We start from the raw sequence: 26484 nt of genomic DNA, 5'->3' as shown, positions 1-26484 counted from the left end.
TGGCTACGTCAATTCTTTTTAATTATTTGTTTCTGTTGGAGGATCTTATCTTTGGTTTTTAGAGGCAGTATGTTATTACCACAGCACAAAAATCTCCCTGACAAAGAATTAGATTATTACTGGCAATCAGGTTCTGAGGTTTAACTGTAACTAAATAAAAGACATAATCTCATAAGAGTATGCAGAATGCAGGTAAATGACTGAGCTGAGACCTTTGCTATTAGTGCTGAGAATTGCGTGTGCCCCTTAATGAGAAAATGCTCTTATCTTTGGATTGATAGAAACTCTCGAATCATTATCATTTATCAAAATACAAAACAGGAAAAAGACTAATCCCAAAAAAGCTGGATGCTCGAGAAGAGTGTGTTTTTTTCTCCTCAATGACAGAGAGAAGGAAAATGATGAAAAATCAATAAGTTAAAATCTATTTGCCAAGCAAGCCCCATTTAGATTTTATCGCTTTGGTTCAATATTAAAGGTTAATCTAATTCCCTCCCCTCTTGCCAATAAAACACAAGTGAGAATTATTATATTGGCAAACTTTCAAGGAGATGCAGAACACATTCTATTTGTCATCATCCTATTTAGCTCGGCTTGGTAATGAGATGGCACAAATCATAACAGCGTTTGAGACACAGCCAAAAGAGACTCCGTTTATGTTGAAAGATATATTTTTTTGGAACGGTGGTAATGATTGGAAAGCATATTTTGCTCAGAGGTGAGACAAACAACCTGTAAGCTCTGCTCTCCTGCATGTGAGGCAGAGCTGAACCGCAGTGGATCTTTGTCATTACATTTAACATCTGGTGATTCACTCAGATATGGTGTTAAAAAGGGTGAATAACGTCAACGAAATCAGCAGGCTTGCTGCCTGAGTGTGTCAGACAAACAGCCTCTCACAAAACCCTATTTGTTCCATCAGTGACTCGAGCTTGCCCACTTGTCTTGTTGTGCTGCACTTGCAACGCTCACCAATTCCATCTGTCTCCAGCTTCAGATAACGAGTGGGGGTTCTGTCATGTTTAAACAATGAAACGGGAGGAGAGGGAGCAGAGGAGGAGGAGGAGCAGTTAGTTGTGATGACACGGAGTCAGCCTCCTCAGCGTTGTTTGTCAGGTATTAGCAAGTTGTTGTTTTAAAGGATCTTAACACATTTTGGATCATAGGAGCATCGTATCACAAGAGGGGCTGTATTTAACTCATGTTCTTTGTTCAATGAAACCATGAAAACAAACCAGTGAAACCATTTTATACTGACGGTCGTCATTTAATCACACGAGCCACAAGTGGAATACAGAATCTGTGGACCACTGGTGGGCTACAATGTGCACTCAATAAGAAAAATAAACAAATTGATTTTATGCACATTTAATACATTTGCACAATAAGAACTCAAAGAGTAGATGCATTGCACTGTAAACAAATAGTAAACTGAGAGTGGTTTTCAACACAGCCATGTGCCGATATATGTCCACTACATAGTGAGCTCAAAAATTCATGACATGTAACATGCATGTGTTGCAGAACTGGATTCTAACAGTTCCCTGTGAATGAAAGCTACTTGCCTTATGCATGAGCCAAAAAAGCTCTTTAGCATCTTCTTTCTTTACTTGCTTCCACATTGTTCAGGGAAGGTTTTACAAAACAACACCTTAATGGTTTGTAAATCATAAGAGTAGGAATAAAAAGACAGTTTTCCAAAGTTTTTTTTTCTATATTCTATAGATGCAAAAATTACTGTTGCATAAATCTTTAATTGACAGCGATGACACAACACGATGAGTATGCGTCTGTGGTTTAGTTAGGAAATAGTGAATAAGGGACGTTCGGACACAGCCGTGGACTTTGTCAGTGAATGGAGCTTGCTCAGTTGTCATGGTGATATCTCGGTTGTCATCACATGACCCAAGTGTGGAACTATGGATCGGTCTCCATGACAACTGAGCAGTTCCAACATCTTAGACCACATGAGGACAACTGTGATATCACCACAACAACTGAGCAAACTCAGACACGTCATTGGTCAAATAGATACATCAGTCAAATTAGTAGATTTCAAAATGTGCGATTTGAGTTCAGTGCATGTGTGAGAGCATTAATATCATTAATAATATCTCTTTTTATTTACTGTAAAAAAAACATCTTAACTATTTATGGTGTTTCTGTGTTATAGATTTTCCTGCACAGCCTAATCATTCTTTTATGATTCTCTATTGTGAACAGCACACTCAGAGCTTTTTAATCTATTATTCACCTTCAGTTTGTCTCTGTTTCAACTGTTGAGGCTAATTATTTCTGAGGCTATACAGGAAGTTGTGCGAGGTACATGTAGAAGGGCAGGAGATGAGTTGACTTTGAGACACTTGTTTGTTCAACCTCAGTCAGGTGCCTCTATATGAGAGCTCTGAGGTCTCTTTAATAAAATTCAGCCATCTGCTCAGGTGTCCAGAACATTTCTGTTGTTCCCCTTTGGGGCATCAGCAACCCTTGGTGTGATGCGAACCAGCACTAATAATCAGTTGATGAATTGTTCAGTTGTAGCTCGTGTTACAAAGACAAAGATGCTGGCACCTGCTTTCCTCTATGATGAAAACAGGGTGTTTACTATCTCTGAACAGCAGATTTACTGTACTGTATGTACAGCACTGGTCGTTGTTGGTAATCAGAAATGAAGGCCCATCAAGCTGCATTCGTACAGGTTTTTTTTCCTATATTAATGAAATATTAATAAAACCAGAAGTGCCTTTCACTTCTAAAGCTTATTGCAATCACTTTTAGTATTTAAGTGAAATTACTTTATAGGAGCACATAAATATTAGAACATGAGTTCTTTGTTTTAAGGCTGCAGAACTGTTGCAACCAACTTGAGGTCTACAATTTGCACCAGTAAACTCAAACACGGAAAGGGGAGAAAAAAAAGTCTCCTTCTTCATTACTGACCGCTATAAAACATAAGAACTCAATATTTCAAGTGTTCCGCCTCCTCGTGCTGCTATTGTCACTGGATGACAGGAGAATGCTGATTGTCATTCAGTTTCTATGCTCCTCGTGCCTAATGACCACATACTCTGCAGGACCTGCTGCACCATGACAAGCTAATTAGCCAGCGAGACTAAAAGCAAATTATAATGACACTGTGTTAGTGCTGTGCTAATGTGCTAGTGATGCACAAGAGTGTTTTTCGCTCTCTCTCTTCCTCTTTCTCTAGCTCTTGTGCCTTAACAATGGCATGTTCAAGACCAATTAAAAATAGAGAGCTCTCAGCAAACTCAAGACCTGTCTCTGGCAACTTTGTAAAGGCCAGGGCTCTGCTATTGTTTAAGGTATTCAGAGGAACAGATTTATTATTATTCCAATGTAGGCCAGCTTCACCTTCTATTACAATGATGGCTGAACATGGAGAACATGGGGACTGTTTTGAAAAATTAATTAGTAAAAAGATGAAGTGTTCCGGCTGCGGACGCAACATACATTCATATTGCTGTTCTTTGGAAATGAAGGGCAGACTGACAGAAAAAAAAACGACCAAATTTCATTATACTGGAGTATTTTAGGCATTAACAAGGAGACTATCCATGAATAGGGGCTGTTGTGGCACATATCTGTTAGTAGAGACCATACAGAACAAGTTAACAATGATTCCAATTTGGTTGTGGCCACAGAAATCTTGATTCCTTTTAGATGAATTTCAACCTATTTACAAAGTCTCTCATTTTGATTAGAGGGGATCTAGTTTTACATATCAAAGTGTGTTTACAAGTCTGGGGAAACACTAATGCATACTGTATATATGAAGAAACTGTATGATGCATTTGTAGTTCCACAATTTGATAAACTGTCACTTGAGCTGGTCTTAGTTGGAGCTGCTCTTTACATCTGTAGCTCCTTTTCTTTTCTCACACACCTGAATGTACGACGAAACTGTCAACGGTCTGGTTGCACTGTGGGTAAAGAAGGCATCATGTTTTGGCAAGGAAGATAATTGGGATGAATAAAGAACAAGACAATATCTCTGATGCAGCTACATTGGTTTTTGCTGCTTTTTTAAAACTGCTCATTGAGTCAGACGGTGCAACTCCTAAAAAAAAAAAAAAAGATTGCTTAAAATCCTATAAATGACTGTGGTATTTTCTGTGAGAGTTAAACTAAGAAGACACACACACAAAAAAAACTGAAACCATTATAAAGCTGTAGCTTTGGAAGAAGAATATATGGTCAGCATCAATCTCCCAAGTGCTTTCTACTATCTATTCTTTTCCAAGTACAAACCCACAACCCAGCTGGACAATAGGTAATCCAAAACACCCTTTGTGCTTTAATGGCATTATAAGACATACAGAGAGAGCCGTGGACATACTCCAGGGGAAGGCTTCCATCAGGTTAATCCTTTGGCCTGTCAGCTCAGTCACACTGGCGGAGCAGCTGGGAGTTGTTCACAGCTTGTGTCCGTCCATATGGGAAGAAAAGTTCCCCCGGCTGAGATACAGAATGAAACTGGTGGCTTACTGGCCATCGCCAACATCACTAAGAACTACTTGAACTGCTCTAATGCAGTTGTTTGGTTTGTTTAGCACCTAATCATTCAATAAAACAGCTATTAGCTGTTTTTCTGAACATAACTACTTCATGACGTTAACTAGAGGAAACAGGAAAAGGTTGATGACCAGAATTCAGACAGTATGAATTTCAGCTGTTATGTAAACAATCATACTCAATTTAAGAATGACAGCTTTGCAATGCAACAGTGTGACAAGACCACAACATAACCTCCTCCCTCTCTCTAGTACAGTTTTTTAATCGCTGTGGAAAGCAGGATTTGATTTGGGGTTGGCAGCAAGCTAGAGAGAGAGAGCAGGGACCTGAGGCATATGTCTATTCACCTTTTTTTTTCTGTTGAATCTGAAGACACCACTAAAATACAGTGGATTTCTAATATTAAAAAGGCACATTACACTAAAATAAGCAAATAAAATTGACTGCTCAGTGGGGAAAAGCACATGTGGAGGACTGCTAACAGGTTTGTCCAGCAGAATAAGACATGATGTAGCTAAATACTATAAGTGGCTATATTTGTACAACTTTTTTCCCTTGGCTCCTTTTCTTAAAAAGATAGGAAAGCCATTTTAATGGAAACACAGTCTGATACAATTTAGTTCACGCAAATAGGATACTGTCTAATCCTAATCACCACAGTCTATAGGTTGAAGGTATTTAGATTAATTATGAGTTGAGTGATGGTCTGAGCAGGAGATATAATTTGCAATAATGACTAGCGCTCATTATTTCTCCTCCACTCAGGTCCTGAACTCTGAAAATCATTATGTGGGGGAAATCAGAATGAAGGGGCACTCTTTAAACCCAAACCCTCCAGGTCTCATTTGCTAATAAAATTCACAGAGGTCACCACTGCAGAAAAGCTCGGCTGCTGCCTCGAAAATGTCAATGAAGACAGGGCTATTCTCACTGTCTGCCACCAATCAAAAATGCTCTCGCTGTGAGGGTTAGGCTGTTAATGCGAACATCCGTGGCCTCCACTCAATTTTCCAGAACTTTCCCTGTGTCCTTTGAAACATGAAAGGCGACTGATAAAATAACACTGAATAAGTTTGGGCTCTCCGTAGGAAAGACCTGGCAGGTTTCTTTGACAGTGTCAAACAGATTCACCCAAAACCATCCATCATGCGCAACACATTTCAGCTCTGTCATTTTAGTCAGGTGGAACCACTGACCCTGATTATGTTCCCTGGCAGCATCCATTGTTGCACCATGTCAATCAACAGCAATTCTTAATGGCTTAATATGTATCCTTAATATGCAGTGCACACGTTTGCTGCTCCACTGCTATAAATGGGTCATATAATGGCCCATTTGCCTGATACAAACCCATTACACAACCAATATTGTTCATGTGAGTCACCTAGCTGCATCATTAGGCTTAAATGTACGCACCATACACAATAATGTTAAAATATACAGTATGCAAATGTGCAGTGACTGCAATCCTGTTTACTCAGACCACAGTACACTACTTAACCCCACAAACATCCCAAATTGAAAACCTGAGTCTGTCGCCCACAGGAATTAATTCACAAATTGATCAGACGTCATAATTTGCTGTTCTGTTTCATGCCCTAATCATATAATGGAGTTTCTCCTTAACCTTACCACCTTGCCAACACCGTTTAAGGTGTGATTTTCACACAAAGTTGTGAATGGCTCCAAAGCAATTAGCTTATTTTCACAACATGCTGCCACTCCCTCCTCAACAGCAAATCCCATCTTTTGCTGATGTGATTTAAATTCTGATTAAATTTCTGACGTCCTTCAGCGAGCGGGGGTTCACTCTTCTCCAAGTTTAAGTGGCTAGACTTAATACAGTAATACATAAAGTACCATAAACAACACTAGTTGTCCAGGTAAGATGGAGGAGCTTTGTTAATTCCTTAACTCCTGAAGATGGTAAGAAGGTGACAAGCTTGTCCTTTAAAATGACCTGTCTTGTCCACAGGGAGCTAAGGAAGGAGCCTTCTAGGTTCAAGAGTGAGCTGAATTTGCATGAACACATTTTAAACCTGACAAGAATGAACAGAAGGAGGATCGCCATCACCCTATGAGGAACCTAATTCTGCCAATCCCTCACTATTGTCTAGATGTCATTATCGACCAAGGTCACACTATCAAAACAAAGACCCTGTGCAACAGTGAGACAAAAGCATTCAATTTCTCTCTTGCAACATATTTAGAGCAGACATTAAGAATAAAACAATAAGTCATTTAGCCGGAGCTGCATTTTCTATTGTGCTTAGCATAATACAAAAACCCTAATTAATCTTAGTTAGAGGACTTTCTTTCTCCTCCTCCTCCTCTTGCCACTATTCCCCAGAACAAGTCTCATGAGAGAGCCAGGGAGCAGCAGCCTACTGTTGGCAACATCCATGACACCATCAGAGAAGAGGCAGTACTGTCTGCACCAGCTGGGGCTCACTAAAAACAGTTTCCTTTTTAATGGCATCTGGACACCCCCCACAACATCACACTGCAAACTTCCCCACCAACTCAACTTCATCCATTTGTCAGATACTACTGCACTATAATGACAGAGAGTAGGGTGGAAACTAGATGCACTCCTTTTTTAAACATGACACAAATGATTTGACCTGTGTGGTCATTTTCTCATCAAATAATATGCATCAAAGCCAATGCCTGATTCTGACAGAGGTGAATCCAGGCCTATTCTCCAAGGCTGAATGAGTGTTGCCTTGGCTGAGATGGTTTTATTATCATTGTCCAAGACAGATGAGGCTTGTTGATAATAACAGGACTGACAGTGACAGTTCTGCCGACAGTTTCTCCAGTTGACTCGAGAGAGGGAACACACTGGGGAGTGCCCAAGTAGACATGCAGGGACTCAGAACTGCACTGAGCCACCCTAAAGGAGCCAAAGCATGCAATCAGGGCTGCGCAGAGGGATAAACAAGGCTACACTCCGTCCAGACATAGCAATTAGGTAGGGAGCAGATCGTGGTAAACAACTATGAGTTGCAGGCACTGCTTGTCTCTTGTTCATGTGACCAGAGGGCTTGTTTTCCTCGTTGCATTTCATTTTGCTTTTCCGTTTTGGTACTCTTCTATTTACATGTTGGGATAGATTCAGGCCAGTTTGGTCTTTGGTTGCAATATGCGCTTTGAGGATGAAGGAGAGTCCTCTGCGGGCTGACATCAAACTATGCTCAAGGCCTATAATGAGTGCTTCTTCTACACTTACCCCACTGATACAGCACCTTCATTCAGGATGTCTCCTATTGATTTCACAAGCCTTTGACACATGTTTCTGCACACAGATAGCAGTGTGCAGCTGTCATGGATGTTTTGAACTTTGAAGAAAACAAAGAAATTATATTACCGCATAATTAACTTGGCACTTGAATCTCACTTAAAATAATGGAATTAGATCACCTAGTCTAGTAGTTAATATTTAATAATACATATTTATTATCAGCTTATCTACAGTAATTATAAATATTAGTTTTAGACTGACATGTCAATGCTGGATGATTCTGCAAGACCACAGATTATGTTTTACACTTAGCTATTGTTAGGGTTAGGTTTAGACAAAAAGAACAGCTGGTTAAGGTTAGGGAAAGACTGTGGTTGTGGTTAATAAGAACACAAAAACATTATCTGCAGGCCTGTGATAGAAAGCAAACTCTGCACAATCAGATGTGTTGCCCACTGATCTACCGACTTCCAAACCCTTACTTTCTCCTTTTCAACACAAAGGTACATATATACATACTTCCAGCATTCACAATGATAATTGGTATTGAATTCCAAAAAGGATGTAATTCAAGCATTATGGCCTATCATTGACATATTTATTTTAAACCTCTGACACCTCTGGTTTCTAGTTTGTTATAAATACCAAATATTCACGCTGACATTAAGAGCAGATCTGCTGTATTTGGACGAATACTGTCAACAACCAATTTCAAAGGCGTGTGAGGTAGTAACACCTTCTGATCTGAACCTACTCCTATTCCATTTCCATCCCCAGGGACCAGGTAGGATAACAATCTGTTCTGGGAGTATGATAAGGTCGTTTTGTGAAGATTCATAAGTACAGGTTGAGAGTGAGACAGCAATCAGAGGTGAGATAGCTTTTACACCAGTGTGGCTTTCACATAAATGCATTTTTACTCATCAGCTTCCTCTCCAGTAACTCTAAAACAATTTCGACCATGGTGTACACCACATTTCACATCCCTTTCAATGGGGTCAAAGAGGAGAGATTACAATTTTGCACAGCAGGTTGAGTGCAACCTGTTAATTACGCACAATTCACGATGCACAGGTAGAAAACAAGCTTATGTGAAGTGTACTCAGGCCAGAGAAGCACAATCAGGGACACTTCTTAACTAGACATGGGATTTTAATCAGATATGTTAAATTTAGACCATGCGCAAGGTGTTAATTTGTAGGTCAGAGCTTTCCCAGATTTCACCATAACCTTTGCCCAACCTCTATTTGTCTCAGCATTAATAAATTGTGATGGAAAAAGTAGACACAGGCAGTTCAACACATATCACCCCAATGTACACACAAACAGGTTTGGGCACTGGCTGCTTAAAATTAGCGAGGGCCTGCTAATTAATTCCCCCTCTGTCACAGGGGGGGCCCAGTGCAATCTATCTGTGATGCAGCCTTTGTGAGATTAGCCGTCAGATGGGGGAGGAAAACAATATCCATTAGTTTGCAACACTACCTTTGTTATAACATGAAAAAAAAAATTCATTCCATTAGTCTTTAGTCCTTAGGTACCTTCAGCTCTGTGGTGGTGATATCTCTGCATTTCGAATCAAATGAAAAGCGATCAATGGAACATTAAAGAGACAAATTGTGTGCGACAGACACAAAATGCAGGGAAAGCATTTTAATGAATTTCAATATGTGCCTGATGAAAAGACTTCTTTAATTAAAATGGATCTGAGTATTTTGATATCAAATGTCGCTTTTTGTCTCAGTTTGCGTGACTGTCCAAAAAATCCTGTGTAGCAGATATTCATGTGGAAAGAAGTTGAGGAAAGTAGTGTTGGAACGCTACAGAATGAGTGCAGAAATACTGCTTTTCCTTAAATGATATTGTACTGTGTGACAACATAACACAAGACAAGACATAACACCTAAATCATCAGACTGAACCTGTCATTTGAAGAAAAATTCCGACATAACAGATAAAAATGTGAGGGCCCCATTGTGACAAAGTGGGTGAGAACACTACACAGTTCTTTTATTTTTATATTTTTCACATCTTACACATTTCTTAACCATGCTTGTTAGATTTTTGTTTAACCAGATTCCTAGTTTTAATTTGTAACTATGAAAACACATACTAACCCAGGTTTTGTTCTTGTTAAGCATTAAGTTGTATTATTCTTACATCAATATTTTCAAGTTCAAGTTAATTAATAATTGTTTGATTTTTAGAAGAGAATTTGTCAGTACCTTACATTTACATTTACATTTAGTCATTTAGCAGACGCTTTTATCCAAAGCGACTTACAAGTACCTGTAAAGAAAATGGTTTCAACACCAAGATAATAAGTGTGTTAGTGTGCACAAGTTGGTGATTTAAGCTATTATGAGTTGAGTTTACCTAAGTTAAGCAAAGTTACATTTATGGTTGTTATATTCTTTGTATTTATTTATCAGGGTGGCAGTAGTGAAACCTCATGTTGAAGTCTGCCTCCTATATTATTAGCCACTTTGGCCAGGCTACACCACACTCCATCAAATTAGTTGCATATTGTGACTATAATTGCTGCTCGCTTGAGTCAAGTAATTTACTACTTTTCACTTTTTTTTACCTAATTCATGAAAGATGTCATAACCAACTCATGGATGCTTTATGGAGAAATACTAATTTGACCTGAAATTAATTAGCTCATGTGTCGAGGTTAACATTTGTGATAATTGTTTTTTTCTCCTAGAAAATTATATTTTTCAATGTAAAAAGAAACTTTGCTCAATGTAGAAAACTGCCCCCAACACAAAGGCTACTGCTGTATAGTGATGGAACCATCATTTGTCCTTTCTGTGAGCCAGCATCACCGTCCTTACCTGAGGGCATCCACGGATCTGATGAAGGTTTCTCTCTAGTATTGGCCTGCTCCCAGTCAAGGTCATCGTCTCTGCCTTGACTGTACCCGCATGCTGCCAGCGGCTTCTCAAAGTTACAATCGCCTGTGACAAAAGAAAGGAAATTTATATGGTTAAACAGTTTTTTCCATTAACTGCCTGCTCAAATGAATGAATATATAAATTAAATTCTCCTCTTTTTTCCTCCCAGTGGTATTCATAATGCAATATGCCAGACAATGAGATGCATTTAAGTGAGACAGAGTGAAGGATTACTGTAGTAGGCGAGGCACAACATACATTACCATCATTAGCAACACGGCAGTCCAATTTCACAATGACAAGTATGAAGTGTCCAAACTCCATCATCGTTAAGCATTATGTTCCCAAACTGCACCACCATCAGGGATAAATTGATTTATTTTCCTTGCCGGCCACAGAACTTTGCTGTTCATGCGCCCTTACTCCACAGAGCCACTCTAATCCTTTTTACAAGCTGCTTGCAAAATGACAGCAAGCAACCATTAGGGCCAGGCTTCAACCAGGCTTGGCGTGTGATCGATTAATACAAATACCCCTTTATTCCTCGCACCTTAAAGGCCGCACAGAGAATGTGAGAGTTGAGCTTTTTTCCCCCCAAAGTGCTTTTCAATCCACTCATAAATCTATGAGAAAGGCATGTCAGAACAATGTGCGGCTGGAAAGGAGTTCATACCGAGTAAAAAATATGAAATGTAAAGGTTTTGAGAGGGTTGTTTTCAGAAGAGGCAAATGACAAAATGATACTATACTGCTTCAGATACGTGATTATGTACACTGGTTCTGTGTTGATAACAGATGTACAGTGTATCATCCTGCTCCTTTCCAGAAATGAATCTAATTTGCAAATTTGAAAACGTTTGCTTGCACATTGCTAATAAGTTTCTAAACACAGATGACATACAAATTTGATTGCCTCTGGGAATATCCTTTGAGCCAGAACCTATGCCAGGCCAGAACCAATATCTCATCTCTTACAAGCGCCTTCTGACATTCTGCTGCATAAAGGCTACTAGCTGGGGTTTTTGTTTTCCCATTTATCTCACTGGTGACATTAACAGTACACGTGCAAATGAAGAACACATGATAATTAATATCCAGCTCCATAGGGCAACTGCTAATGATGTATTTGCTGCTTTGTCTGCTTTTTGAGGGGGTGGACATAGAAAATGGAGTGACTCACAGGTAAAAATGTCGAGAAACTGTTCTCCCATGGCTAACACATCACCAAAGCAACTTGTTCAGATGAGAGGTTAACTGAATTGTTGAGTAAATATGAAGCAGCAGAAACATATGGCCAAAAACTTTCCAAGACCATTGTTTGTGCAAAGAAATCTGAATGACAAACCCGAATGACCAACATGCCCTTAAATAAATGTCTCACTCGTAGTGGTTTAGTGGCCACGAGTAGGAAGCGGTGGTTGTCCACCTCCCTGTAGTGGCCGTGCGAAAGTCCCACCGTATGAAGGCTGTGCTGAAAACAAGCATGTACTTCATGCTCAGTCATCCTCCTCTCTAAATAAACATGTCTGTTTTGCCAGAATGTAACTTGGAGCACATTAACATGAGTCTTTGGCTGCGGAGTCACAGGGACTGGCTCTGTTCCATCAATATTTTGACTCGATAGTTCCAAGATCCTTGCGCCCTGTGCCGCCCACCTCCCTCTCACAGCATGGTGCAGCTCAAACAAAGCCAAAGAGGTGGCTTTTATTGGTGTTTGATATTCAAATCGATGGCATTGGCAAGAAGTGAAATGTATTCTGAGTCAGTGGGTGATGGGTGTGGAAGGAGAATTTGGAACTTTGAAGAGAAAAAGCCATCAAAAAGAATATTCATAAAGCAGAGCCTATTTCTTGTTTAATTTTAAGACATTTCGTTTTTTTTAAATGTCATCTATGTGCTTAATAATAAATCAGGAAAAATGAGAGGGGTGAGGTCTCAGTTTGAAACTTCATACCCTTCAAAGGCATCATTAACAGCTCAGTTCTATTAACGATTCTCTTGTTGCTCAGTTAATTTGAATACAAAAGACATTAATTAAAAAAAACAGTTCAGTTTCGATTTCATAATTTTTTTTTTTTTTTATGGCAGCAGTAGCAGATTTACAAAAAAATAATAAAGCTTAACAAACATGCTGTTGCACTAGTCCCCAACACATCAGTCCACCTCTTTAAGCCAGGACCAAGACTGACCAATAAAATTAGCAGAAGTCAGAAGTCGATACAATGACAATTAAAAGACATTTAGAAAGGTAATTACGATACTTAATGTGAATGTATAGTGTTACTAAACCAAATTACACTGCATAGTCTCTTGGTTTTCCTATTGATTCTTTATTAGAAAGCAGAAGGTGGGACAAACCCATACAGCTTTCTCATTGACAATATTGAAATACCTTCCACGTTCATTGCTTTAGCAACCATTAAAACAGGGTAACAGGGTGTGAACAAGCAATAAATCAATTTGCATTGCTTTGATTGTTACACGAGGCCCTCCGTATCGGTGTTCAGTACTGAGAAATTCTCCAATAGTGCCTGTAACTTGCTATTGATCTGCTACAGAACCGCCCTGAGGTCAATATCCAAACATCTCGTTCTAAAGGAATTCCATGCCGAGCTGTGGCTTCACTGATGTAAGCGCTATGAATCAAAAACTAAATGTATCGCCAATCACATGTTGCATGCCATCATTACAAATGGCTGCTCCTGAGTCGAGAGGTTGTACGCCTGCATGCAGATGAAGGCATCAATCAATAGCATCATAACAGTCCTTCTCTCAGTGGGTTTATATCGCTGCCAGTGTGTGGCACAAGCTCCATATAATCAGTCCCGACAGCTGCTGAAATAGATATCCCAACGAGAGGCTGCCAACTCTCTGAAGGAGATTTAACTTTCAATAAAAGCTAGTATGAGGTGTGGGTAGTCTGGGAGTACAGATGAATGTGCTCCACCCTGTCAACATTCCCCTTTCAAGAGAAGCAGGCAGCTTGAAGCTAAAAAGGTGGCCCTAGATATGTCATGAAACAATTTATTCCTGAGTGAGAACACACAATAGTCTTTATATTCTCACGCAGAGTGCATTTCAAAGAAATCTATCCATCTTTTCCTGGACCGAGCCAGAGGCCAGAATCAATATCTCAACCCCTCAATGCTGGAGCCAATTTCTCCTAAAGATTTTCAAGTCTGACTTAAAAGGCCTTTTGTTATTGCACCTGTAACAAAAGTAAACTTTCGGCATTAAAAGCTGTGTGTGTGGAAGTGTGGTGCTGTACAGGAGTGCTATACACGCCGTGCTCTCTCAGAATGCTAGTGAATGACTCTCGAAAGGACTGTAAAGGTAGAAAAGGAGTGTTGAAAAAGCAAATCTGTGGTAGGGCATTTAGTGAAAAATAAGGGTTTTTTCAAACATGTTTCGAGTGCAGCGTCTTGGTGAAGTTATAATTGACTCTGTTGTTTTGATGCACGTCTTTGTTTGTTTGCAAGGTTACATTTTTTAGGTATTAGAGAGTACATGGTTAGATTTTTTTAGCATGAAATACAAGAATGCCAGTCCAACAGTCTCTGGTCCTTGACTTTGTGAATATCTTTTCAACATTTTTAAAATGAATAGTTTGGGAAATGCAGCTTTTTACTATTTGCCATGGGCCTGATGAGAAGATTGATACCACTTTCATGACATTCTGTTCAATGCGAGTCAGCAGCCAATGAGATTAGCTTAGCATAAAGACTAGAAACAAAATAATTTCTGGCCTGGCCCAGTCTGACAATAACAAAATTGACATCTTGAATGTTTACTAATTACATCTTGTTTTTTCAGCCCAAAATTAACCTAAGTAGACAAAATAGCAATCTGTATAACAGCAGTTTACATACATGGTTATTTTTGTCTGGCTACAGTGATTTTCTGGAGTCATCACAGTGAGGCTGCCAGCAACCAACAGAGACCCAATGAAGTCACTCATCAGTCTTTTGGAGAGAAACAGAATCTTCTCTTAATGTTGAGTTATTCTTTTGAGCTGTTTAATACAAAGAAAGAAGAGTCAGGACCTAACCCACAGGGGTACCTGTACGATAATTACTGGCTGCTGCATAATTATTGGTAATTTCCTACAATACCATTAGTGTGGTCTGTACTGTAACTTGTATGGCATCTTATAGATGCTTCAAAGGAGGAAACTGAGCCCTTTTCCAGCATTACCACCGCTTCAGTCCCAGTGGCAGATATCATTGCTGCAAGACCCTCTTAGCCCCTCTGCCAATTCTGCAATTACCAGCCTTCCAACCTGTTCTGTCTGGCTAGGAAATTGCAGGTCTGCTCTTCGCTGCAATCTGCCTCAATGTCTGCACTTGTTTTAACAAACATCTTGTCTGCCGGTGTCCCCACAGACTGAAACCACAAGGAAATCTTGGGTAATTTAAAACCAATGTCGACTATCTCTCTTCACCACAGCCAGTTTAGAGCTTCAGAATCCTGCAGCTAAGCCCCTTAGGGACTGATAGGCCTTTTCACTCTGGCCCTATTTCACTTATCTATTGGCAGCTCCTGCCAAGTCCTATCTCTGAACTGAATTGCATGTATATATACTATCTGTTTGGGGACTTTGAACTGTGGGAAGGGATTTAGACAATCAATCTCAATATCATTATCAATCACATCTTGCTGTTCCCCACATTGATTAAGGAGGAAATAAAGAAGTTGGAGTGGAGATTTCCACTGATAATCCGCCTGGCGGAGGCATGCACTTGTCAGCAATGTTTTGCTAAGCAAAACTGACAAACCACATCTCGTGTATCAGAACAAGATCATGACAAATAAAGAACATCACATTTTTAAGTAAAAACTGGATGTGGAATGGCTCATAAGTGGATGAAGCTAAGAATATTTTGGTTTTAAAATACTATGAACCCCTTTGGCACTATGTTTAGTTCAAAACCCTCTCATTATAAAACCTCTTTGCCTTTCCAGGGCAATTTTTTTGTCTTGTCAACCAAATATCAACTTGATGAATGTGCTTTACATCAGTCGTATACAACATAGTTCCTGATCAAATCCGCCCTTGTGCACAGTTAGATGTACATTGAAGATGACAGGCAGCCTTCTCTTCAGATATGCTAAATTTTGACAGATGATTTTCAAGCCATGTACACCAGCACGGGGTCTGACGTACTCTTCCACTACGCCTGTCAAGAACTTCCAGTAAATGACTTCAAATCCATCTCCATTCTGCACAACCTGCCAGGCACCAATTAAGATGCATATTGAATTCACAAACTTGGAAGTCAGAGACATGGAAGATCCTTATTGTCATTTTACTCGAAGTAATAAAAATGAGAACTTCAGGTCTGTCTGCATATAAATACCTTGTTATGATAACAATGGATAATATGCTAATTTTTGTTTTAGTGAGGGTCCGTGTTGAATCATGAAATAATAATTGTAACAACTTTTCATTCTGGTTACGGTTTATCGTGTAGTTCAGATGCCCATTTGCATTTAAAAGCATTAGAGTTCCCAAATGTTAAAGTTCAGATTAAATCAATTTTGGTAGACTGAGGACAACCTAATGCGTGTTTAGTTTGCACAGAGGTGTCTTAGGCGCATCCAGACTCTGGCTTGACAGCAACAAAACTGGATAACAATGGCTCCTCCACCTATTGTTACCACCATCCTCATTCTTGTCTCTATCCACAGAGAGAGAGCTACAGTCTGTCTGTCTCAGTGCCTCTGCCCTGCAGAGGGGGAGAGAAACAAAATGATGCTGTTTCCTATTCAGCCTAATGCCTGTTGATACACTGAATGGCAGAAGGAAATAGGCTTGTTTGGCTTCCCATTTTCTTGTGTTCAACATGCCCCCAGAAATGATATGGTGACTGAGCATAAAAGGCTTTCTATTAAAATCGCTGTTTATTTGTTGCTCAAGTTAAGACTCCACAGAGGAGAAGATGCATTATGATCAGTGAGGTGAGGAAAAGCTGTGAAGTTTACTTGTCAAATATCCTAGATGAAAAACAAAGAAACATCCTGCTGTGTCTAAATGCCCTGCTATTGATGATGTGAATACTGCAGTATCAACCCATAAAGATGTGAACTAACTCCCTGAATGGATTCGCGACGTGGTTTTAGCTCAATATTGTTGAACTGGAAATTAAAACTTTCTCCAACTTGGTTTCACGTTTCATACAGGTGTAATGGGTCGGTGGCCTGAGCTTCAATCAGTGAAGCACAGTGTAAATGTAAGAGAGGAGCACATTTCCATATTTCTGGTGGAAAATAGATCCACACCTGCACTGGGAGGAAGAGTAAAAAAAAGAATAAAAGCACAGCCTCTGAGCCCTGGCTCACTTCAACAGGAAAAAAAACACCCCTATCCCACAGTGGATGACCCTTCAGATTGAACCACTTCAATCCTCCCAAAACCTGCTAAGTCAACAAACCTTTGAAATCTGCCTGAACAGTGTAACCAAAAAGGGATGAAATGCTAATGTCAGTATTAGTAGCTCCCCTCCTTGTTCTATCGGAGTTTCCCAGAGTCTAATTTGTCAAACATGCAAGTAACAATGCCAGAAATTAGCCCAAAGGGGGATTTCCTCCAGAGCAGAGAATGATTATGTTTGATCATGGAATAAACAAGAACATTAACATGCTTTGTTAGTTTTCCAGAGCTGGAACAAATGCTTGTTTTTTATGTGTGGAGGAGGGAATAATTCAAGGTTGAATGTCAAAGAATTAGGAAATCGCTAAAGCTAATTAGAAAATGTAGAAGAATAAAAGAAAGGTTGAATCAATCCCTCTTGAGGAGTGAAAATCTAGGCCACAAAGCAAAGCGCTGCGCATTCAGGCAGAATTATAAGCTTGATGAAATATCATTACTTTGCTTTTGTGTCACGACATATCATCAATCACGTATGCAGTCGGTTTAATCCCCTGCCACGACCATTGCTGGCTTAAGAAGTCTGACCAACACGTGGAGAGCCAGAGCACAGGTGGAAGGTGAATCCAAGCCCAGGTGAAAGGTTAGTGTGCAGAGTGTTGCCTTGACAGGGGTAGCTGAAGAGATTTTAATCCCAATGGGAGCTTTTTCAAAGTGCCGTCTAAGGGTCTTCACCTGCTCACTTCAAACACATTCAGACCCTTTGTTTCTCTGTAGAAGCCCCATAAATCAGCTACCTGAAAGAAAAACCCATGGCCAGGCTTAATCCTCCTGGGTCAGGGGGAGCCAATGTGGAAGGCGTGATGCATTCGAGGCCCGCTCTCAAATTTATGTGTGATGAGCTCCTGTTGTGCTTGGCAACAGGAGAGTCTGCAGCTTGGTCAGTGTGAATCTTAAAGCAAGTGGAAGGGATCTTGTCTTACTGTGTGTAACTACAGCCTCAGGTCGTGCAGCCATGACATTTCAAGTCTATGCAAACTAATTATACCAATAAAGATCACCAGCAGCATTTCCTATGACATTTCTCCTAAATGATATATAAAGCAGCAAAGAATTTATCAGTGTGGTTTTCTACAGTTTAATAAAATCTCAATATGACTTTTTATCCTTTTCTAATACAGAAAACTCAGGTTATCTTCTGATAGTATTACCAAAGTTTTATACCTTAGTGTAATCTCCTGTTAAAGATAACATGCAGCCAGGAATAACTGTAGTAGACAACATAGGTTTGCAGACCCTGCATTCAGATCAGGTCATGTCAGAGCTGATTCTATCCACTTATCAGTCTGACATTTTGGGAAATGCATCGAACAATGAGGCGATCAGTTCAACTCTTAAATCTGTCCATTCATTATGAAGCTACCACTAGCACTCAGTTATCTTAGCCTGGAAACAAGCAAAAGAGCTAGAGCCTGTTTAAAGGTGACAGAATCAGTCTGTCAGCACATTGGCAAGTGCAGAATCTGCAGATTTGCCTGGAAAACTCAGTGACAAGAAGTGAGAAGTCACTGCTCCCAACCTAGAAGTAGTCCAACACAAAACACGCAGCAGCTAACCTACTTTAATATAATACTGCTGCATGTCCAGGTCCCCCCAAGAAGTGAGTTAGTTAGTTATCAGTTTAGACAGCCAAGTGGTATGAATAAGTCAAGGAAACAAAGGAAATCCTTGGGTCTCATTAATATTATTAATTTTTAAATCCAATTATTGTATGATGGCTCATGACCTATTTTTTGATTTAACTGTCCTATCTAAACGTTGCACATCACAGAGCTTAGAGGAGCCACTGAGGTTGTAGACAGGTTTCCACTGTTTGAGATTTGGAGTTACCAATCTGCAGAAGAATATTATAATCTACTATACCATCCAGGTGAATGATCGCAGGTCTTACTGCAGAGCACAAAAACTTTCAAGGTACATCACCTTCCTGATCTCTTGTTCCAGTGCAGTTTTTTTTTTTCCATTAACAGCGTGACAAATGTTTGTATAAAGTCACAGTGCAAGCACATTTTAGCAAGACCGAAGGGGACATTTATACAGGAGGATAAGCCTCAGGTCTTGCTGTGTGAAGTCTGATCAGTGAACACAGTGAATGTGCAGACTGAAGCAAAATAATCAGGAGGGTTCAATAACCTGTTTCTGGATTAGACAGCGAATAACGAAGTAATAATAATAAAAAGGTATGGAACATGATATTTGGAACATACTAAACGTTGCTTTGGGAAATTGTGAAAATGAATTATCAATTTTAAAAAATTATAAAAACAATTACTTGTAGCCATGTTAACTATGGAGTCTATACACACTCACATCTATAAAACCTTGTGTGCCCACTCTAAAGCACTAACCTTTTTCATCAGCTTAGAATAAGGAAGAATAAACCTTTGTTCCCCTCAAAAGGTCACAAATATTCTACATCCAACAACATCTCTGTAAATATGTGCCCACACAACAATGTCAATCAGTAAGCTAAAAGAGCATGTTAAAAGGTCACATTAGCGCGATTCACTACAGGAATACTGGACTAAACAGATTCTGTTTTAAAGTGTCAAGTGTTTATAAAGGGTGATGCCTTGAGTACTGTAATCACTAAAACTGCTTTCCTACAGGTCTCACTTCTGGCTCATAGAAACACTTAGCAGACTCACATTGAAGTACAGAAAAGTCTAAAAGGAATTTATACGCCCTTAAATAGTCTAATGACATGTATTCAAGTGCCACTTCACCAATAACAGAAGCAACTTTAAAAGTAACAGTCACGCATCAAAAAGATTTTAAAAATAGACGTACTGAGCGCTTTCTTCTGCCGAGTTTGGTCGGCATATGTTTTGCCGCAATTTGAATATCTATGGTTTATCTATAGCTTTCCCGGCTATACCAAGAAAACAAAAGTTCCAACGAAAGTAAAATAAAGAAATAAAAGCAGAATCTGTTTTGTAAGTGTACTGTAAGTCCATAGAAAATATTTCTTTACATTCCCCCAGTTAAATTTGCCATGGAGTTCATGATCAGCACATCATGAGCACTGCCAGGCTCTTTGAATTAAACACACTGTGGAACTCAATATCCATAATTACATACTGCATATAGGTGAGTAGCCCTGAATTTAAAATAAAAGTAGCAGAATAAAGGTTGTGTTAGTCATCAGTCACTTCATATCATCTCAGCTTGAAATGTCACTTGTGTAATTTAGCGGATGCGCAGCTCATTTCCAAAACAGTAAGCAATTCTCTCAACTAACCTAAGCATTAAGAAAAATACTAAAAGAGCTTCATTAAGAGGGAGCTGTGATCAACTTTTATACACACTCCTGCAGGTTTATCCTCCATTAAAATAGTGACATCTGTCAATCTGTGACATCTAATCCCTCTGGTTTTTCTAGAGAGCGTCATCATCTGAACGGCTGCAAAGGTCATGATACTTAAAATACTCTTATATTTGAGGAAAATGTCGAATCCAGTCAAACATCACTCTGAGCCTGTCTACTCTGCTTGACCACCCCACAGGCTCTTCGGGCCTATATTGGTTTGGCCAGAAGAGCTAAATCAATCATAAAACAAGGAGAGCTGCCAGAGCCTTTCTCCACATCCCGACACTGCAGCACTCAGTGCCATGTTTCGGTTCTTTTGACATGGTCTCAGAAATGTCACGGACATCAACGGGGACAGCATGCAAATGCTGCGGGGCGAGTGGCCATCATGAGTTTACGCTTGACAAGATTAAAAAAATAAAATAAAAAATGAGACCGAGGAAAGTAAAGATAAGAGATGATTAATTATTGTGACATTTGCAACAAAGACACTATTAAAATGTCTTCACGACTCGTTCATGTCAAAAGTAATAACAACCAGAAAAGTTGTGTTTTATTTGTTATCTGTATGAGTCTAAAACCAGGTTCAGTCAAGTTTACATCAAATGCTGCTAATACAGAAAAGTGACAGAAATTATCCCTTTCACTGTAGCACAGTTGAACTAAATCATCAAACACAAAAAAGTACCTCCAGGCAATGTGAGATTAGTGAGAGAGCAGGGGGAGATGGAGAGGGGGGAAACGGGGGATGGAGGGGGGTGGAAAGTAAGTCTCCACAAAACACTGCAAGCTTTACGACTACTGAAGTCCACGATCACGAATATGAATAGACAGAGACCAGACAGTTGAACAAAAAGGAAAAGCAGAAACAGGCGATAAATTAAAAAGAAAAACACTAAGAATCTCATGGACAAGACTCTGAACTCTGAACCTTTGGTTCCTTAAATGCAGCAGCCTGTCCACTAAACATATGAAATATTATTATTATTGAATGAGCGGAAAAACAAGATAAATGCAAATGTTTTTACAGGACATGAGGGTTTGCCAGTTTCAATGAGCTTAAAAACAAAAGAAATCCTATACGCTGCGACCGGATGTAAACTTAATTATACACCTACTGTAGATGAGATTCTGGACTCTCCACGATCATTAAACAACAAAATGAGAGAATATTTAACAGTAACATAAGCTTTTCAGTCTGCTCATTTCAGAGACTGGAAGGTGATATTACACAAGATGTACAAACTGGGGCGAGATCCAACCCCTTAATCAGACACTTCCAGTTAGTTTCTCCTTTAATTTGCCGCCCATCTGTAGATCAGCCGTCATCATCTGTCCCTTACTTTTATTTGATTTCATGCAATTTGGAAGATGTTCACCTCAATCTGCCTTTCACACACGGTACTGCTTTTTGTACACAAGAGAAACAAAAAAAAAAAATCTCAGCATTAGATAAATACACAAGGTACAGATGGTACTGCTGTGTACTTTTAGGTGCACGGTTGTGGTGGTAAAGAGCAGAAAGAGTACATAGATGTATGGGAATGCTTTTAAACAATGATTTTTGTTTTTTTTTTAGATGGAGACTGGAAGAAAACCAGGATGTTATCTCCCACTCGTGACTGCTGAAAGTAAATGGGAAAGCTTTTTAATCTAACCTTGCGTAGCCCACTTCCATATGGCACGATGAATCTGAGAAAGTACATGGTGTGATTACACAAAATATGGTCAGCTTGAGCCGTAGTGGATATAAGTCTAACATCCAGATGTTTAAGTGCAAAACCAATGAAAAATGTTACACTATGACCATCTGTAGTGCTGACCTGACACTGAGGGGAGAAAAAAAAAATTAAAACATCTTCATTTGCATCTCCGGCAATTAAAACTGCACTTATTCCAAATACAAGCATTGATTCTGTGAGGCACAAACGCTAGAAACTTTTAACTAACGCTCTGGCATAAAACCATATGCATACACAAACAAACAATGCACAAAACACAAACTTCTCCAACAGATTGGGAGTTGGCAAACTTCCCACCACTTCTACATGACATGATGATAACTGGCACCTGGGAAGCATTCGCTCCTTACAAGGGAAATGTGAGCATTCAGCTGTTTTTCCAAATAGATGCACGCATAAATGTATTATCCATCTTGTGCATAAAATTAACAAGCTGTGCCTCATTTTGACGTTCATTCGCTTTCATTTTCTAATGATTAAGGTGAGAAGTTGCACAGTAAGCGTTATATTTAGCCGTGGATCATTTTTGTGGATTGTGCCTCTGACTTCGGCTCTTAATGAAATAGATGTGTGAAACTTTTCAAGAGGCATCCTCCATTTCGCGCACACACATTTCATTAACCTGCAGTTCATTCATTATTGCTGTCGGTGTGGAGGGAAGTTGCAGCCCCACGTATAATTGCGTTACTGGGGTTGTAGGGCTGTGGTTAATTACTGGCTGAGAACACATAGGCACTTAGACATCAGTCTGACGGAACAAACCACAATGGCTTGTGACAAGAGCTGTCCTTTCTGGAGTTTCAGGAGAAGACATGATAGCACAGTAATTCTTGACTCATAAGGGAATCACATTGTCTCCATAGCATGGAAGATGACACAGGGACGCTGAAATAAGTTGACAAGTTTACTACAGCTCAACTGGAAGACCAGATGTGACAGCTACCAGCTAAAACAGGAGGAACGATCTACAACAACAAGTCAAAATGTGGAATTATTTTAATCTTCACATACAAGAAATCCACAGCATATTGTCGTTTTGGTACAGATGCTGCAACATAGTGGGTATCCTTGCATGCACAGAGTAACCTGGCTGCGGGCCATGGAGCCGTTAAGGTCTTATTTCAGTTAATCTATTTACAGACAGCTTTGATACCCTGCAAACTGGGTCTGGGTGATTACCAGAATATTCCTGTAAACATGTAGTGTCCTGTCAGTTTATTCCAGCTACAAATGAAGTCAAGTGGATCCTCTTTTTAGAAATCACAAGTTAGACCCAAATGCTTTGCATTCAGTACTGCATTAAATCCTCTCCGTCCTTACACCTACAGGTCAGTGAGGTTGTTTGAAAGGCACAAAGTTTAGCATCCTCATTATTTTACTTACATTGTCTTACACCCAATCAACTTCATGCTGTTAGACTATCTATAAGACTGTTAGTCATTTCTGCAGACATTTCCATACACATCCATAACCACAGTAACCTATGAGCTCAGTAAAAGTAAATTAGAGTAGACATAGTGAAAGAATCATCCAGTTGCATTCCATCATCCTCAGCCGTGCTTTGAATCTTTAAATTAGTCTGAGTATGTTTCAGTGAATTCATATGAAAACTAGAATAAATTGTCTGACACGAACAGTGCTTATCCCACAAGTCCTTTGTAGCTGAGACATTGTCACCTGGAGACCCATGTCTTCACACCAGTGCAATGTCTGACTCATTGCAGCGCTGAATCTCCAAATTTGGAGCTCATAGAAAGCGCTTTGGACAAGACATCCACAGCAGCATATTTCTTCACAATCAAAGCTTTACAAAGGAAGAAAAGGAGAGCGCAGACGCTGGAGAGTTATCCTCATGAATCTCTGGCAGGTTTTTTCTCCCATTTATCCTCCTGTCGGCAGCTTGTCTGATTCTTATAAAACCCATCCTTCACTCATGTCTGTTTGTCTTTCATTGAATTGGCTGGAGATATCTTCTCCACTCATTGACCTTGAGAAACAAATTTCAGGAGTAAAGCATCAAGTTTAGGCAAGTTTTATTTTTTTTTTTGCATGAAGGAGAAATAAATGGCAAAATCAGGAATAAGAAAAAAAGACATTTGTTTTTCTTTCTCTCAAAGCTTCTTTGCAAACTTCACCAGGCCCAAAGATTCTGGTGTCAAGAAACCAGGCTCAACTCTGAGACTGACTAGTTTATTTTCTTTTCTGCCATTTTTATCTCTCTGTTCACATGCTGTTCAGTGTCCATTTATCCGTGGTGCGGGCTTCTCCTTGGCAGGAACGATCGCTTTCAACAACAGTCCCTGCGAATCAGAGCGACGTGTCACATCGGCCCAGTGACAACTAACGACTACCAATGTATTTGGGCAGGCTGCCAGTGAACTGGGCTAGGAACAGCTGGGGGGGGGTGGAGGAGATGGTGGAGGTGGTGGGGGTTGTATACTCCGAGGAGACAGAGGTTTAACTCACCAGTGGCAGCATCAAAATATCACATCACATCCCTTCAGTCAACAAAGTCCCTTACACATCATGTGTCAAGAGATGAAATCAATCTGCTTTGAGAGGCTGACTCTGATACTGTATGTCTGGAGGCTGACTGAGATAGGAGTCAGGCAGTCCAATATCCCGAGTGAGAGAGGGGGACCAGCGGAGACGTGGGGGTCATCTGATTCATCCACCAGTCAAACCCTCTTTTCTTCTCCTCCCGTCTGCTCATTTGTATTAGCAAGGTCACAGGGGTTGCTGAAACTTTACTATGCATGTATGTATTTGGGCTTTAAGATTAAGATTAAAAACCCAACTTCCCCCAAAATAAACACTAATTGGTAGCTAATTTTCTTAGTTCTTGCCTGGTTGATTCATTGCCTCTGGGCTACTATGAATTATTCATCCAAGTGGCAAAACAGCTTTATGTAGAAACCTACAAGGCACCGCATTCATTATGCGATCATGCCGAGTAATTCCAGGCACTGACGGCTGGTATTAGAATAATATGTATATTGGGTATTCTTTTTTTTTCCTGGGGCATTGGCAAGCAGTAATAGCGATTCTGTTGGCATGGACTGAGAGGGATACAACACCCCTCATGGCTGACAAAACCCCCTTGTTTTGACAGAGGGTTGAGCGAGGAGGGGAACAAGTGTTTCAGCTCTGCCCTCGTGGCGAAAGGATTAAGCTGTGTGGTCGTGCTGCCGGGTGGCACAGGGAGTTGGTAGGCATGTTATCCCTCCCGTGGTACTGCGGATCTGCGGTGGCCCCGTGACTCCACGAGAAGCACCTGGCTTGGCCGCAGGGAGCTCATCAGGCTCATCATTCTCCCTTGGAAGCAAGGCTGTATCACACCTTGCCCCAGTAGTAGTTTGGCTGACTGCAGAAGAAGGACAATTCAAAGACATACTGTATGTAATGCGGAGCTGCAGGTTCTGTTTGTGGGAATAAGCTTTACTTCCACATTATCACATGTTTCTCTGTACAAAGTTTAAAGCTGCAGAGCGTAGGCGACGAGTTGGACGAGAGACAGTAAAATAGAAATGTCAGTTCGGAGTAGGTTGGGACTGTTAAATGGCAGAAGGCGTCTAGCCAAGGTATCTGTCGTCCCAAGTGTTTCCTGTCTCCGCAGATCTGTCTCTGCGCCGGAGATACCTTGCCTCCGGAGGCCCGTGCCATGTCCTCAGGCTACAGAAACGTCAGCGTGAGAAGAACACACAGGGAATGTTGATATCCCAACATGCACTTGAAGCTTCCTTGGAAGCAGTGATTTGGTGATTTGTAGGTCATCTACACGTGTAGCTTAAATCAGCAAAATGCTGTTGCCAGGTTCATTGATTAGATTTCCTCGTGGACTTTGGAACCAATTTAGACCAAAATATCATTAAATAAATATATTTAAATATTAAGCTATGGCATCAAAAGACATTTTGTGGAGATTTTCCTTATTATAATCAGTTATAATGATTGAGACCAACATTTACTGTCTTGATTGAAAATCACCAACTCAATACTTACTGGGCCCTTAGAAAGTGCAATTGTGACATGTGGATTATTATATCAACACACCAGCATCATTATTTTATTAATCAACAAGAATCAAAAGAGCTTACTGATTGTTCTACAGTTCCTTGACTCACGTAAACAGTGCAAAAATATAGGGTAATGTCTGCCTGTTACCATGTGTGGTCTTGTTTATAAGGGATCTGGCCAATTTGTCATTCTTTTGTTGGCACTTGTTCAAGCCAAACCTTACACAGAGCACCAATAAAATGTGATCTGTCTAATAGCGTGTGCACGTTTGGAGGAATTATCTGTGTTTTCCTCATTATACTGAGTGTCAA

The 26484-nt window shown here is 40.0% G+C and overlaps 1 protein-coding gene across 1 annotated transcript in view; it reads right to left on the bottom strand.

Moving 5' to 3' along the window:
- Window positions 1–26484, bottom strand: part of LOC113171312 (protein tyrosine phosphatase receptor type M) — a 125926-nt gene that overhangs the window by 85973 nt on the left and 13469 nt on the right. The window contains 1 exon segment of the mRNA XM_026373602.1: window positions 10618–10740. Within this exon segment, the coding sequence (XP_026229387.1) occupies window positions 10618–10740 (123 nt within the window).

The sequence above is a fragment of the Anabas testudineus genome, chromosome 17 (assembly GCF_900324465.2).
Source record: "Anabas testudineus chromosome 17, fAnaTes1.2, whole genome shotgun sequence".
NCBI classification, from domain to species: Eukaryota; Metazoa; Chordata; class Actinopteri; order Anabantiformes; family Anabantidae; genus Anabas; species Anabas testudineus.
This window is presented reverse-complemented; position numbering and strand designations above follow the sequence as displayed.